The sequence below is a fragment of the Scleropages formosus genome, chromosome 24 (assembly GCF_900964775.1).
Source record: "Scleropages formosus chromosome 24, fSclFor1.1, whole genome shotgun sequence".
Classification (NCBI taxonomy): Eukaryota; Metazoa; Chordata; class Actinopteri; order Osteoglossiformes; family Osteoglossidae; genus Scleropages; species Scleropages formosus.
In genome coordinates this window covers 6,301,107-6,316,742 of record NC_041829.1, presented here as the reverse complement: position 1 = coordinate 6,316,742, position 15,636 = coordinate 6,301,107, and the positions used below count along the sequence as shown (strand labels likewise).

General features: G+C 43.1%; 2 protein-coding genes across 2 annotated transcripts; both read right to left on the bottom strand.

The window, feature by feature from the left end:
* Window positions 1–475: 475 nt before the first annotated feature.
* On the bottom strand, window positions 476–5,658 carry LOC108936542 (kelch repeat and BTB domain-containing protein 11). Its single transcript, XM_018755965.2, has 4 exons — window positions 5,302–5,658; window positions 3,670–4,392; window positions 2,314–2,614; window positions 476–922 (listed from the first exon to the last, which is right to left on the bottom strand). Exons 1-4 carry the CDS (start codon window positions 5,554–5,556, stop codon window positions 498–500), a joined length of 1,704 nt encoding a protein of 567 aa, XP_018611481.1. The 5' UTR covers window positions 5,557–5,658; the 3' UTR covers window positions 476–497.
* Window positions 5,659–8,019: 2,361 nt separating this feature from the next.
* chkb (choline kinase beta) lies at window positions 8,020–15,636 on the bottom strand. Its single transcript, XM_018755640.2, has 12 exons — window positions 15,492–15,636; window positions 15,186–15,377; window positions 13,008–13,116; window positions 12,586–12,699; window positions 12,345–12,478; window positions 12,102–12,206; window positions 11,038–11,096; window positions 10,587–10,674; window positions 10,026–10,134; window positions 9,483–9,589; window positions 9,312–9,393; window positions 8,020–9,047 (listed from the first exon to the last, which is right to left on the bottom strand). The coding sequence occupies exons 1-12, from the start codon at window positions 15,509–15,511 to the stop codon at window positions 8,991–8,993; spliced, it is 1,176 nt and encodes a 391-aa protein (XP_018611156.1). The 5' UTR covers window positions 15,512–15,636; the 3' UTR covers window positions 8,020–8,990.

The following is a 15,636-nucleotide window of genomic DNA, read 5'->3' as shown; positions in this document are numbered from 1 at the left end:
GGACTGTCCCTCTCTCGCTCACACACTGTACATGTGAGTGTGTGTGTGTCCGTGTAACCGGACACCGCCCATGGTCAGACCCGTGACCAGGGAAGCTGTACCGCCGGCGTTTCTCACACACATACTCCGAAATGCATCTATTAATAACACAACACTGGTATGCTGCCGTACATTAAACTGCAAATAATTTTTATTAAGATATCCAAACAAGGCCTAGCAGTTGAATGAATTTTATATACAGTATATCTTATTGGTATTATATCCGCAAAGGGTCACGACAGTGTACAGACAGACAATAGACTGAAAAAACAACACAAAAAAAACTGAAAATGTATTCTCAGAAGTTTTAATTAATTACTAATTCCATGCCATGGGCTATTTAACATTGTGCTGTACTTGTGTATCCTAACTGACCTTTGCAATTTACAGTAAAGTTCTATATTTGTATGCATGTGTGTATACACACACGCACACACACGCACCTAATTAATTTAGACCTAGAAGGGGCGCTGCCCTCCATCCAGTGAGTGTCTCTTTATGGGATATGTGTCCAAGGCATCTGGGTCCCCTGGGGGAGCCTGCTTAAAGCACAGATGGAAGAGCGCCTCATAGCTGGTGGAAAGCGGTAGCGGCGGGAGCTCGTGAACCGACAGGGAATGCAGGTTCATCCTGATGATGGCGTTGCGCTCCACAGCCGGCATGTAGATATCGACGCCGAGGACCGTGCCCTGGCCGGCCAGTGCCATTTTCTCAGCGGAGCGCACCCTCCCCCAACGGAGGGACCCCACGCAAAACGACGTTACCACGTTCTCAGAGTTGTTCCCGCCGATGATGTAGAGCCTGTCTGTCGCACCCAGGAAATACAGGCTGGGGATCTCGGCATCCGCTCTGGTCAGGGTGGGAAGCATCTCTGCCCAGGTATCTGTAAAGGAAACCGTGGCATATGATCCTCTCTTTAGCTATTTAATTATTTATCTGGCATTCTTCTCCAAAGCAACTTACATTTATTCATTCAGCAGATGCTTTTCTCAAAAGTGACTTACAATGTTAAGCTACTTTACAATTACGTACCCAACTGGGTAAGTTTTCAGGGGAGCAATTTAGGGTAAGAAGCTTGCTCAAGGATACTACAGTCAGAGGGAGATTTAAACCTGTGACCGGTGGGTTCCAAAGGCACAGCTCTGCCCATTACGCTATCACTGCTGCTGGTGTCAGAATACTATAATTTACACATTTATGCAGGTGGGGCATTTTTACTGTATCAAGTCACGGTAAGCACCTTGCTCAAGGGTACTACAGCAGGAGGTGGGATTCAAACATGAGCCTTTTGAGTACAAGGTGGCAGCTCTAACTACCGCGCCACCAGCTGTCCCTTTACATGGCCTTGGCCCGACATCGTGTGCAGCGAGGCAAGAGCACCACCATTCAAGAACAAGCGTCAAACATGAGACAGCTGGTAGCGTAGTGGTTCGAGCTGCTGTCTTTGAACCCAAAAGCTCACAGAATTGAATCTCACTCTGACTGTAGTGACCTAGAGCAAAATGCTTTCCATAAATTGCTCCAGTAGAAATTAGCAAGCGGTATAAATGGATAAATATGTGGAGGTATCTTAACATTGTAAGATTCTTTGGAGAAAAGTGTCACCTACATGAATAAATGTAAACTAGGCTGAAATTGATGGGGAAACTGTTTACTTAGGGTTCCAAAAATTAGGGTGAATTCAAACGGTCTGATCTTCCCGAAGGAACTTCACGTAGGGCCTGCAATCTTCTGCAGCTGTACTAGTAGCTACAAAGTGAAATCTGCAGTGATAAATCAAGCCAGAGAGGAACAAAATTAACTGTCTGGGTGTTGATTTAAGAGAGTAGATTTCAGTGTATGCTGCTCCTGCACTTTGGGTTTGGATGGAAGGTCTGTGTGGAGTTTGCATGTTCCTCGTGTCTTTGCTCTTCTCATGTTTGCGTGGGTTTCCTCTGAGTGCTCTGGTTGCCTCCCACAGTCAAAAGACATGCTTCTCAGGTGAATTTAATGACCCTAAATTGTCCATAGTGTGTGCCTGAATAAATGAGTGTGTATGATTGCCCTGCAATGGACCAACAAGCCATCCCAGGTCTACCTTGCCTCAACTCCTATGTTTTCAGGATAGACTCTGGACCACCACGACCTTGCATTGAGTAAGTGGTTCACCATGATGAACGGATGTATGATTCGATTACGTAGCTTGAGCCTAAATCAGGAAAATTACACAAAGCAAATAGACACAAACGCACTAAATATTATATTATTATATAATTTATCACTGGCACAGCTTACCTTTCTTTACATTGTACTGCAGTACAAGCGTCTCTCCGGTCCTCTGAATGGTGCCAATGACATAGATGCAGTGGTCAAGGGCAGCAGTGAGGGGAATGTCGTGGGACAGGGACATGGTGAAGTGGAAGTCCGTGAGGGGCAGCGATGCAACAAAGGCCCAGGTGTCTGCCCAGGGGTCGTAGCGCTCCACTGCGGTATACAGCACCGTGGTGGAGTCGGGTCCGACCAGGGAGTCAAGGTACCATCCTCCCACCGCAAAGATGTAGCCCTCGCAGGCGGCGGCGCTGAAGTGACGTCTGTGCTGCAGAACAACAGCAGACATTTACCAAGAATTCCATTTGAGAACAGCAGGTGGCGTAGTGGTGTGTGCTGCTATCTAATTCTTAAGAGAGCCAGGTTCAAATCCATCTCTTACTGTAATACTTCTTGGCAAGATACTTACCCTGAATTGCTACTGCTGGGGAAAAAAAAAAAAAAAAATCACAAGCAGTTTAAATGTGTACAGTATCGTAAGTCGCTTAGTACACTGCCCTCGTGTTACAAGTTTGAGTTACAAATGTTCAAAGATACAAACTTTTTTTCCCTGGTTATTTTTATTGCATTCTCTCAAGTAAAAGCAGGAAAGATGGTGGACATGAACAAACAGCCTGAGACTGTAGGGCTGGATTAATTCAATGGGCTTCTACTGTGTTCACAGCTTGTGTCTAGTGTTCGTGATCAAGATGTGTTGTGTTATGAATCACTTAATAGTCGGCATTAAATGGGAATCTGGAGATATTTCTATTTTCTGTTGTTTTAATTTCTTTCGTGTAGGTCAAAGTTGGAAAAAAAAATGTTTAAAAATCAAGTGTATTTTTATTCATTATAGCTACACCTGAGACTTTTACGGAACCTACTCAGCACATATGGAATGGAAGTACTTTTCTATTTTTACTCTTCCATTGATCGCATAGATAATAAAGCAACTTGGAAGCGCCTAGAGGCTGATGAAGTTTCTTATGTTGTTTCAAGTTATCTAGCCCAAGAATCAATCAAGAAATCTCTGTATTATTAAGCTTTCACTGATTCTGACATAGCAGATTTATGAACAAATCATTTACTAGCTGACTTCTGGTCCCAGTTGTAAGTTGAGGACCCAGTGTATAAAAACACTAAAATTCGTCTTGTAAAAAAGCATCAACGAAGTAGCGATGTGCTCTGTATTGATTGCCCAACACTTGTATTCCAAATTAAAATTTAAATTTAATTTTCACTTACTTAATAATAATCTTGATATTTTAGATATCTGGGAGGGGTCTGGGGACTTGAACCAGCAACCTTGCTGCCATAGGTCCATGTTGTTAACGTGCAGCTAACCTTAATGAGAGGTGCTGTGGATACCCAGCTGTGATTGAAGGGGTTGTAACGGAAGGATGCCATCTTGAACTGGTATCCCCTCTTTGTCATGTGTCTGTACCCCCCGATGAGGTATAGGTAGTTGTAGAGGACAGCGGTGGTGAAACTCCACTTGTCCGCAGTGAAGGGAAGCTCTGCCTCTTGATGCCAGTGCCCATCGTTGTCGGACCCTACTAGGACGTGAAGGTGGTGGGCGGCAGCGGCATCGGGACCTCTGGACACCAGGCTCTCCTTCCTCAGCATGCAGAGCCGGAGCTCACCCTGTGAACGGAGGCGCACAAGCTCCTTCTCAACATTGGCACCCAGGCCCCGTGTCAGCTGGGACAGCTCCAGGAGGTTCCTGCTCAGATAGTCGTACACCGTGTCTCGCATCTCCAAGCAGCCAATCTCCTGGGAGAAGTCTAGGTAGGCTCTGCAGTTCTCTGGGTTCAAGGCCCCAGCAAGGGCTGACAGGCACCGGGAGGTGAAGGGTCGAGCAAGTAGGTAAGAGCCCATCTGGATGTGCACCCCCAGGTCTTCCTCAGACACCAGGAAGCGCTGTAGGAAAGTGAACTCCAGCAAACTGCGGAAGACCGCAGAGGGAATGTGTTCCAAGGAGACGAGATTCTCGCTGGTCTCCCTCATGCTGGACTGGGACAGGGCACGGAAGTATTCGCTGCAGTCTGACAACTTTCTGAGGTCCACCTTCCAGCAAGAAATAGAATTAAAAACGTACAGAAGTAAAAATAATTTCGAAAGAATGGTTCATGTTATTGCACTGTTGGCATGAAGTAAAACAGATCTGCATCCAAGAGAAAACTGGTGTACTGGGTGCTTACGTTATGAATGTAAGTAACAAATTTCAAAAAATAATACAGTGTATTTTTTTTTTTTTTAATTTTTAACTGTATTTTCTTCGCTTGTGTTTTATTTTTTTCTTTAAGTAATTAACACCAACTGCATTTTCACCCTCAGCCATTAGTTGGCAGCAAAGAGCACATCGAGTTGGTGAGATCTGGTTAATTCAACTCACTTTCACAGCGTTTATGTATCTGGTGTTTGTCAGTGCTGGTCATCGATAAGGTACCAGTCAACAATCGGCATTCAACAGAAGGTTGTGGAGACATCTTTCATACTTTCAGAAATGCTAAAGTATTTAATATTGTTTCAAGTTAATAAACTATAATAAAAGTCCTGTGATGGACTGGCTTCCTTTTCATGGTGTTCCCTGCCTGTGAACTACTTGGATCGAGCACAGCAACCCTGTTTAGGATAAACAGTCAATTAAAATAGTATAAAGAAAATCTTAAAGCAAATTTTGAATTTATGACAAGTCAAATAAAAGCTTTCACGAAACTTAAACTGCAAATAAGCTAGAAGATCTCTGCATAATGCAGCTTTTTGGATTGCAACACAATGGTTAGTCTCACAAACTGAGTTGTGAACAGATTTCCCAATCACGTTTGTATTTTGAGAGCCGGGAAAATCACACAATAAGTGTAAAAATCTTGCGGGAACAATTCAGCTCAAAGATACAGAAGTGCTGCTACTTGAACCACACCCCCTCATCCCCATGTGTACATAAGCAGCAACTGCTTGGTAAAGGGTGCTCACGTGGAACGCGTGTGTGCTCGTCTGCACCGTGACCATGGCTCCGCCTTCCGTGCAGTAGATCCTCATGGAAGCATCGCTCCGCCACAAGTCAGACTCACTGTTTCCCTTGACATCTGCACTAGGAATTCTGGGATGAGCGGCCCATAGGTGGACCGCGGTGAAGGCCCGCCGCAACCACTCGACACAACACTTCAGCCACGTGGTCACAAGCAGCAGAAACTGATACACGAGACCTTTCGCGAAATTCATTGTCATTGAGGTCCGACCAGCAGGTCAGTAGAGTACTGACCAATATACTCTCAGGTAACAGGAAATAACTAAGAATTTGAAAGCTTATATTACTGAAATGCTTACATTTATATAATTTCATTTGTCTGATGCTTTTTGCCAAAGCTGCTTACAATGTTAAACTACTTACTGTGATTTAGCCATTGATACAGCTGGGTAACTTTTACCATACCAGTTGAGGGTAAGTACCTTGATCAAGGGTACTACAACAGGAGGTGGGATTCAAACTTGCAACCTTCAAATCCAGAGACGCGTTTCTGGTTAACAGATTTACACAATGTCACTTTAATAAACTAGGCGCTTGCAATAATAATTTAATACTAGTTATGTGCAGTACCCGCCCCCCCGCCCCCCCGTAGAATAGCACAGGGCTGCAAATATGATCCACTTGTTAAAGACACAGGACACCACGACATGCCTGAAAAAGCTGCACCATAACAAGCAGTAAGGCACAACGAAGTAAGCACTAGGTAGCAGATTTTCCTTGTAGGGATCACTCGAACCCTCTGGCTGCAGAGTACATTCCAGAATCAAATGGAAAACAATGCGGAAGGTCATGTGCAGATAAGTTTGACAAGCGATGGCGTCACGCAGCTCTGCAGGACGATGCCAGCAAACAGGGGGAAGAAGAAAGGAGGGGAGAAAAAAAAAAAAAAAAAACCCTCAGATTAAGAGTAGGCCGCAGTTTGAAAACTCTTCGCACTGTAAATCCCAGCTCCCGTTTTAAAAACTGAGCGCTATAATGAATGTTGCTGGAAAAATGTGACTGTGCCATTTTATTTAGAGCAAAGTCTCATGCCCCTGGCGGTGTGTCCTGAAACACGACACCCCAGCAGCGTGACGCACGCCCACACACACGCCCCCCCCAACTAGGAAACTGTAGCACACGGCTCAAGGATATTTTTACCGCATTGAAATCTCAGTTGCTTTTTATCAATGAGCAGCAGTTTTTCCGCACATCAGGTAGTGTCCGTTAACCCTCTGGCCTGCAGATGCAAAGAAATGGTGCTTTGGGTATAAGGGAAGGATCCTCAACACACACACACACACACACACACACACACACACACACACACACAAAAAAATATCAGTGTTGAAGTGTGTGATTTGGTGGCGCCCCACAGTGTCGCTCAGGAAGAAAAGCAACTGGAACAGGAAAGGAATATGGATTGGAACAGAAATAGAACAGAGAAATTCTGCATCAGTTTTAGAATTTATTCATACTGTATACATTCCTTGAATAATAGGGATAATTTCATGAAATCACATCAGGCAAGTTTCTGCTGGCAGGATGTAGAATTACCAATGTTTAAGAAAGAAAGAAAAAACAAGTAGCCAAAAAACAAAATAACTATGAACGACAATCATGAGACCACAAAAATATCAGCCCAGTTGATAACAGACACAGTTCAGACATAATAAATGAGATTTTACCAACATAGTTTTGCGTTGTCATTTCTATCAGGGCACACAAAAACAGAAAAAGCAAAGAAAGCTGCCATAAATGCGACATGAATAATGATTACACTACATGAGACCACGGTGGTCCAGCCTTCAGAAAACAGTACGGTTCAGATCGTCTAAATTTCAACTGTGACTAACAAAGGAAATGTGAAACATAAAAATAAATATGCAGAACACAAACAGTGACTGATCAGACCGTTTGGAATAAAATCACTGGAGATGAACCCAAGACACACAAACATTCAACCAAATTATACACACTATTATGGTGCCAGGCATGCCCTTAATAAAGAAAACAGTCCCTATTAAATTAGGAAAGTCCCATTTACCTAATTTATCAGAGAGTTCAGTTCAAACCAATTGCAAGCCAGTGGCATAAATTACACATTCAGTTGTTTGCATATTGGACCCTTTTCATGTACACCGTGCAGCAGCATTGCTCCTTCTGTGACAGTATAAGGGAGGGGAGAGGGGGGGGGGGGGACTGAACATTTCATCATTGTGCAGTAGTGTGGGAAAAAAAATAAATAAATTTAACAGGCACAGGAAAATTCAAATCTGCTGTCATTTCTCTAAAGTGATCCTTGTTTTGCTCCCTTAAAACCATTTTAAACTCGACATTGCAACACAGCGATATATGCATTAATACATAATTGTGTACGCAATACATGTTCTTTCATGATACTGAAGAGTAGCTGGAGCCAAAATTCCAGGCAATGAAAAGAAAAAGTTGAAGAGAAGTCAGGAAAGTCAATAAAGTAGCTCCTTCTCGAGGAAGCTGGTGTCCAGTGACTAACAAATGTTCTTCTTTAACTTTTCATACGTACACAAAATGAGGATCCATTCCTACATTCATTGAAACATCAGAGATACACGTGGGTCAAGACAGCGGTCAGCACATTCTCTCACACACACACACACACACACACACACACACACACACACACACACACACACACACACATTAATGTACAAACCAGTACTAGAAACATCACGCTGTGCTCAGGGAGTACACTGGCTCCTCACGTTACCAACAAATCGAGCTACGAACAGTCCCTAAGCGTTTGTAAGTTGAGGATCCGGTGCAACACCTTGAAGAACAAAGACTCAATTCCAGAGAAAAAAAAACCAAATAGCCAAATAACCCTCAAAATATGTCAAACTCTACTGTATTGTAACCATGTAATAACAGTTTACATCATTGGAAGATATCTCAAATTAATTTAAAAAAGTAAATAAAAATACATAAAACACTAAGGGGGACAAACACACACAGAATCCACGTGGTCTTATTCAATTGTGGCCCATAAACTTGTGCAGAATTCCTCTGTTAATGATCACTACTGATAACTGATTTCTGAATATATTTATGGAAACGTAGGTGACAAAGCTGACGCAAGAGAATACAATGAAAAATTAACCATCAAGTCTTTTTATCCTTGAAAATTCGTAGCTCGAGCATTCAAATCACGAGATGCCACCGTGCACGGGTGCTGGGAATCCACTGGCTGAGTTTGGTTAGGGTTTTGGACCTTAACTGTTTTGGTGCTCTGGTTCGTCATGGGAATGAATTCGAAGAAATTACTGACAGACACACCTGTTGACACCTCATAAATACCCAACAGAAGCAGACACGGTTATTCCAACATAAATGAACCATCACTGTATTACAGTACAACGATATAAATGGTTGCGCTTTTCGTTTTTGTTTTCAACACAAAAGACTCGCAGCTCTCACACCGCACACATTTAGCCAGTGTATCCGCAACAAGGTTGAGGGAAGATTAATTTTTTTTTTGGCCAAGAAATTACCAGAGGTGTGTCTATCCAGAGTCCATATTTCAGCACAGACCACTGAGCATAGGCAACCAGCAGGAAGAAAATTACCATATTACAGTATATTAAAACTATCTTGCTGTGGAAGGGAAGGAGAAACATTACGCAAACAGTTTTTTTTGCTTGAAGTAGGCGTCAAACCGACTGTGTGCGTAGTCCTGGAAGGCAGGAAAAAAGGACCCAGAGGGGAGGGGGGGGAGAAAAAAAGAAAAAAGAAAAACACAACACCACACACCATTAGAAATGTGCTCCTAGCAAACAGCAAAAAAAAAAAAAAAAAAAAAACAGCTCAGAACATCCAGTCAAGAAATATACACCACTGCTAACAATGTCAATAATATTGTAGCTCTTGGAGTAGCAAGTAAGTAAATGCATAGCAGGAAAGGACTAGTTACTAAATGAGCAGAGCAGCCATTACTCACCATATAGCCAAACTCAATTGTTGATATTTTCGCTTGAATAATGGACCACAAGCCCCAGAAGAAGTGAGAAGCCAATGCAAAACTAGACGTGGGAAAAGAAAACATTTTATGCTGCACATCCACATATAAAGAAAGCGCTAATATCGGATTAAATAAGAATTTTATTCATACCGATTGGCTTCTAGGATCATGGCCTTCTCAATCTGACTTTGCTCTTCTTGCGTGCAATTTTCAGAATATTCCTTATTTTCCAACAAGTAGTTCCGAAAGAAATGTAGCTACAAATGAGAGCAAAACATAATAAAGCAGATGACACATGAAATGACACCTAAGGGGGGGGGAAGCCACTGCCACTAGGCGGCAAAATGTAGCGAGTTCGTCAATCCAAAAATCTTAATTATTGACTCAAACACATTATACTAAAATCAAAAGTTTAAAGAAATAAAATAAATAAATAAGTACTGCAAAATGTTTTAAAACAGTTTTATTGTTTCTCAGAAGTGACCAGATTTCAGATGCAAGTTCAACTAATGCATTAAAGCAAAGACCAGCATAAACATGGAACCAACACTGGGAATCCTCAGTTTAGGGCACAGGGAAAGGGTGGTGAACCCTTGTCCTTGAGGACCACGGTGTATGCTGGGTTTTGATTTACCTCAACTTACCTTACCTTATATTTACCTCAACGAAGTAATAAGAGGAAGAAGAACTCACCTGCTGCTGCCTGTTTGGGTAGTTCTCCAAGTTGGCCTTGAAGAAAGGCCACTGCTCATACGTGTAGTCATACACCCACTCGCAGAAGTGGTTTCCAAAGTCAAAGCCCCTGAAAAACATCCCCCCTCCTATTAAAATGCCATTCATTACTCACTATACAGACATAAGCTGAACAGAAGTACAGGAAACAGGGTTCACCATGCATGTAAACACGGTTCCGCAAATCGCTAAGCCTCACTGCAACGCTTCTCAACCTCTTCTAGGCCACGGACCCCTCTAAGAATGTCACAAAAGCTAGACTCCCTCCTACAAAAATATTCATGAAAATATTGCAGTCAATTCATTTCACTGAAATACAACTTCACACAAAATTATACACAATGCAAGCACAGTAACTTTTTTTTTTTTTTTTTAAACTTTTATGTATCTAGACAGTGTTACTTTCCAAGCAAGCCTGCACTTCAAGTCAACCCCGAAATCCATCAATACACCCCCCACGGACCCAGGTTAAGAACTCCAGGTTCACTGGGAAAAACGCACGGCGGTAGACGCCCTTATTACCTGTAATTGTAGCTGCTGTACTCAAAGTCAATAAGCATGAGTTTGTCTGTTGACGTTGGGTTCCGACTGTCCAACATGAGAATATTGCCTTTAAAGATGGAGAAAAGGATAATATGGAATATGTGGCATAGACAAGACACAAAATGCCATGTTTGTCCACACTATTTTGTAACGCACAGAAACAATTAAATCTAGAGATTTGCATGAAGGGGGGTATGGTGGCGCAGCAGGCTTGGCCGGGTCCTGCTCTCTGGTGGGTCTGGGGTTCGAGTCCCGCTTAGGGTGCCTTGTGACGGACTGGCGTCCCGTCCTGGGTGTGCCCCCCCCCCCTCCAGCCTTGCGCCCTGTGTCGACGGGTTAGACTCCGGCTCACCGCAATCAATGTGTGTGTGTGCGTGAGATTTGTGTGAAGGTCTCATTGAAAATGGTGTGGTGTCACTCTGTATATTACCTTCCTGTACATCATTATGGCAGAAGACCACCGGAGAAGGAGTTGCAGCAAGGAGTGCCCTGTTCAACGATGCAAAAAAAAAAAAAAATGTAAAAACAAGTTCATTTACATTCAACAAGCCCCATCACCCTACATTTCATAATTTGTCAACTTTTATTAATGGACAAGTTCCTTTTATTTATTTCTGACTGTATTTTCCTGGTCTTTTTTTTTTTTTTCAAAAAATTTGTTTGTCGCCAAGTGAGCATCACCTGCATTTCTGAATTTGGTACTATAGAGCACGTGCAAGACCAGGTTAATAGAACCAGGCAAAGGCATCTCTAAATTCTTTTTATACTTGTCAAATATCACCACTTAGACGAGAATGCCACTGGATTGAATCGTGAACTCACCGTATCTAAAAAAGTTAGATGTCTTCATAAGCTGTTTTGGAGGGTTTTCATTGTATAGGACCCCATAACATGAGGGCTGAGCATGTGAGTTTACGGAGGTGATTATATTTCCATTTCTTGCTCTGAGAGTCAGCATGAAGCAGGAAATAGCCACACATTGCACAATCTGACAGCAACAGCACATGGCAACTGCCCAACACCCTCGAGACCTCTTTATGTTGTGTCTCCTCACCTCGATGACTGATCGACCAGACCATTTAAAGAATGCAGTTGCTTTTCAAGCTCTTAACCTTCTACTCCATGGAAAAATTAAATAAGCTAGTAGCATAGTGGTTAGAGCAACTGCCTTTGGACCCAAAGGTTGCCGGTTTGATCCCCACCTTCGGCTGTAGTACCCTTGAGCAAGGTACTTTTACCCTCTATTGCTCCAATAAAAATTACCCAGCTGTATAAATGGGTAAATAATTGTAACCTTAATGTTTTAAGCTGCTTTGGAGAAAAGCGTCAGCTAAATGAATAAATGTAACCGGTGTCGGACCCCCTACAGGAAAGAGGGGCTCTTCTTTCATAGCGGTGGTGTAATTCTATGAGACTCCTAATCTCCTTCCTGGCAACTTGTGGGAAGTCCAACGGCCCAACAGATCCTCACCCTTCCATGGACCAGAACCTCACCTGAGATTCTCAAGCTCCTCCGGCAGGTTGTACTTCATGAGCTTGTTGAACTTCTTAACGTGAGCTTCCCGTACAAACTTCAGCTTCAATATTTGATCCATGTACCTAACGGACAATTCAGAAGACATCTATAGCTAGATGCATTGACTTGGGTGAAACATTTTACCTTCCTTTATCCTCTCAATTGTAAAGATCATTAACAAGATAATCTGTTGTCTATAAACAAAAGACACACACACACACCTGTCAATGGTCCCAAAGAGCCACTTGGGCTCCTTGTTGAAGGGCATGACCATCCTGTGGAAGCGTGCCAACTTCACCGCTATCTCCGCTGAAAGTTCTGGGACACGGAGCTGCTCTGTCCGCAGGCGCTTACTCTGAAGAGTAACACATTCCCCCCTTCCCTTGTTCATTCCCCCGCCAACATCAGAAGAGGCACAAAGTGTGGAAGTGCCTCGATCGCAGCCTCAGAGGACTAACTAACCGGGAGGTACTGTTCCAGACGGCCCTCGGGGAAAATACCGTAGAGGCGAGGCCCCAGCAACCGCTCTGCTAGGATGGCAAACATGACACTCTCCAGTACGAGGGAGTCCACACCCTGCAGCAGAACGGGGGGAGGGACAGGTTCAATCACATGCCATGGTGTTTGCCAGACTAATCTGTTTAATAAATACAATCATAAAACACAGCCCCTGGCTATGTTCAACGCCGTGCCACCTGACTAATCAGTTCTGAATTACAAAATCCCAAAATTTAGCCTTATAATAAACCAGAGATGATATTCTTTATTAAACCTCGTATTCCGATGTCATCATGTCGACAAGAATCAGCACTGAATGTAATACTGAATATCAGTTTTGTTTTCAAAAATGAGATGTGAGCTTCCCTTAGGGCTCAGAGGCGCACCTGGAGGATGGCGCCGTAAACCCGGAGCAGCACCTGCCGAGGTTCGTCCCCCATAGCGGGCACATTGTCAGGGAGACTGCATAGGTAGAGCAGGTTACTCAGCCCGCCGCTGTAGGGAAACCAACGCGAGAAGAGTGAAGCCCTGGGAAGGTTATGAAGGAATTCCACAGCAGGCAGCTATTAAAATAGAACTGACACTGTAACAGAGGGCATGGTCCTGGGTTCGGATCCAGCTCCATCGCTGTGGTGTCCCCATGTTCACATGGGTTGGTTGCCTCCCACAGTAGAAACACATTCATTTAAGAAGACTGGTGACAAATTGCCCTTTGAGTGTGAGTGTGTGTGTGTGTGTGTGTGTGTGTGTGTGTGTGTGTGTGTGTGTGTGTGTGTGTGTGTGTTACATTGCTCTGTTTTATAAATGTGTAAATGACTGCATGAAGTTTAGTGCAGTGTATCTAGCATTGTGAGTCACCTTGGGCAAAGGCATCCGCTACGTAAGAAATTATCACTACTATTATTATAATAATAATAAAAACTTGACCTGCCCAGGATTACTGAAATTTTGAGTATGCTGTTCACATTATTTAAGCCCACATTTAGGCCAAAACCACATTCAGATCAAGAACTCTTTCAATTTGCATATCCTGCCTTAATATGATATTAATAATACGTAATTTATTATAGACCACCGTAGCCGGATATGTGCCCCTTGACCCAATGATCCAGCATCCACACCCACTCATCCGGGCTGGGATTAGCGACAATGTCAGAAGAATTCTGGTAAAAGGGAAGCGGTAAATGGACTCAGATAAAATGAGCTAAAGTTCATGAGTGCAACTCCACATCATTGGGCAAAGGTTGCCATCATCATTTTCAGATTCACACTTCTTGTGAACAAACAAGAAAACCTTCTCTTGCTATTCCAGCAGTTTTACCACAATGCACTGTGTTATTAAAACATCATAACGTTCTGACAAAATAGTAAAGAAGGCAAACAAAACAACAATATAGATATTAATACTGAATAATTATAACAAACCATTATTTTACCAAGTCCTTTATCAAATGAAAGTCACAGCATTATGTCATCACACGCACAATGATTTACCAGTTTACACAGTTGGTTAATTTTTATTTTATCAGTTCATAGGAAATACCTTGAAGTTGGATTTGAGCTCCGGTTTCTAGACTGCAAGGTAGCAGCTCTAACCACTATGCCACCTGCTGTCCAGCGACCCAAATGTTAACATATTAACCACCACAACAGAATAAAGGGAGGCATGACCTTGTAACCAGAAGGTTGCTGGTTCCAAACCCACCCCTGCCGTTGTACTTCCCTTGATCAAGGTACTTAGTGTGAACGGATACAATAAGAACACCCTGGACATTTATTCATTTAGCAGACGCTTTGCTCCAAAGCAATGTACATCTCATAGAAAATACTATTTCTTCATTACATTAGCAGAACAAGACATACGGTAGATGCATCTACGTGATTCTTAAGTGCAGTTAGTTTGTTACTTTCCACCATATGAACCAATGTTCGTCACATGAGTAGCTGCACAAAACTTTATCCGAACATCCACGACTCGCAATTACCTTCCTAGTAATATTTTTTGAGATATATATGTACACAGTATAGTGTATATAAACATTTATGTACATTACAGCAGTAGCTGTGTAAAGGTTTATCCAGGAATGACCTTGAAGTTATAGTGCATGAACATTTACACCTTATATGAACTTCAGAGATCATGGGAGAAGTGAGTCTGGAAAAAAAAAAAGTTTTCAAACCCTTCTTAAATGTGGATGGAGATTAAGCAGTTCTGAGTGACAGGGGGGAGGGTGTTCCACCAGGGCCAGAATTGAGAACCTTGTGCTTTACCTTTCGTGCGTGGTGAAATAGGTCAAATACTGTGAATCAATTTGGATGAAAGCATCCTCAAAACAACATAGTAATAATAATAATGATGATGATGATGATGATGACGATGACAATAATGATAAAAGTAGTGCAGTGTTACTCCACCGTGTCATGCCCTCCTCCCGCCTGGCCTGTGAGGCAATGATGATGTAAATCAGGGTTCACTTTTGCCAGTCAATCAATGGAACTGTGGTTTATTGTTAATAATTGTGACGCACTGACTGAACTGAAGCGAACCAGGGGTCCCACCTTACCTTACGATGCTGATCTGGAACTCCTCCAAAGAAATGTCCCTCCAAGCGCCGGACAGGAAGTCTCTGCACCATGCGAACGCCCTGGCCTTCGTGTCCCTGTCCACCTCGTCCGTGCGACCGTCCCGGAACGATTCCGCCTCCGAGTCCTCGTCGCCGTTGCCTCCCCGGGGACTCGGAGTCCTGAATTCCGCCCTGATGATCATCCGATCAGTGATCGCGGAGAGACAGTCGAGTCGAGTGAATCATCATCAGTATACCCCCCGGGACTCAAAAGTCTTTATTCAGATAAATAGCTATATAACGTACCTTCTCACCAGAGAGTCCATACCGTTATTCAGCACACTGAATCCATAATGATGACACCCAACTCACAACCGAACAGCGACACCTCTTTCGATGAATTCGTCTAACACCACGTTTTTATCCGATACGGAAGAAACGCCTCATTGGG

Bases quoted from the DNA above. Each gene is read 5' to 3' on its own strand.
- LOC108936542 (XM_018755965.2), bottom strand. From the start codon at position 5,556: ATGACAATGAATTTCGCGAAAGGTCTCGTGTATCAGTTTCTGCTGCTT. The intron at 4,393-5,301 runs GTGAGCACCCTT...TCTTGCTGGAAG, and splicing joins CGAGCACACACGCGTTCCAC to GTGGACCTCAGAAAGTTGTC. The intron at 923-2,313 runs GTAAGCTGTGCC...TTTCCTTTACAG, and splicing joins GCAGTACAATGTAAAGAAAG to ATACCTGGGCAGAGATGCTT.
- chkb (XM_018755640.2), bottom strand. From the start codon at position 15,511: ATGGACTCTCTGGTGAGAAG. The intron at 10,675-11,037 runs GTAATATACAGA...CCATCTTTAAAG, and splicing joins CCATAATGATGTACAGGAAG to GCAATATTCTCATGTTGGAC. The intron at 9,590-10,025 runs GTGAGTTCTTCT...TCTCATTTGTAG, and splicing joins ACCCAAACAGGCAGCAGCAG to CTACATTTCTTTCGGAACTA.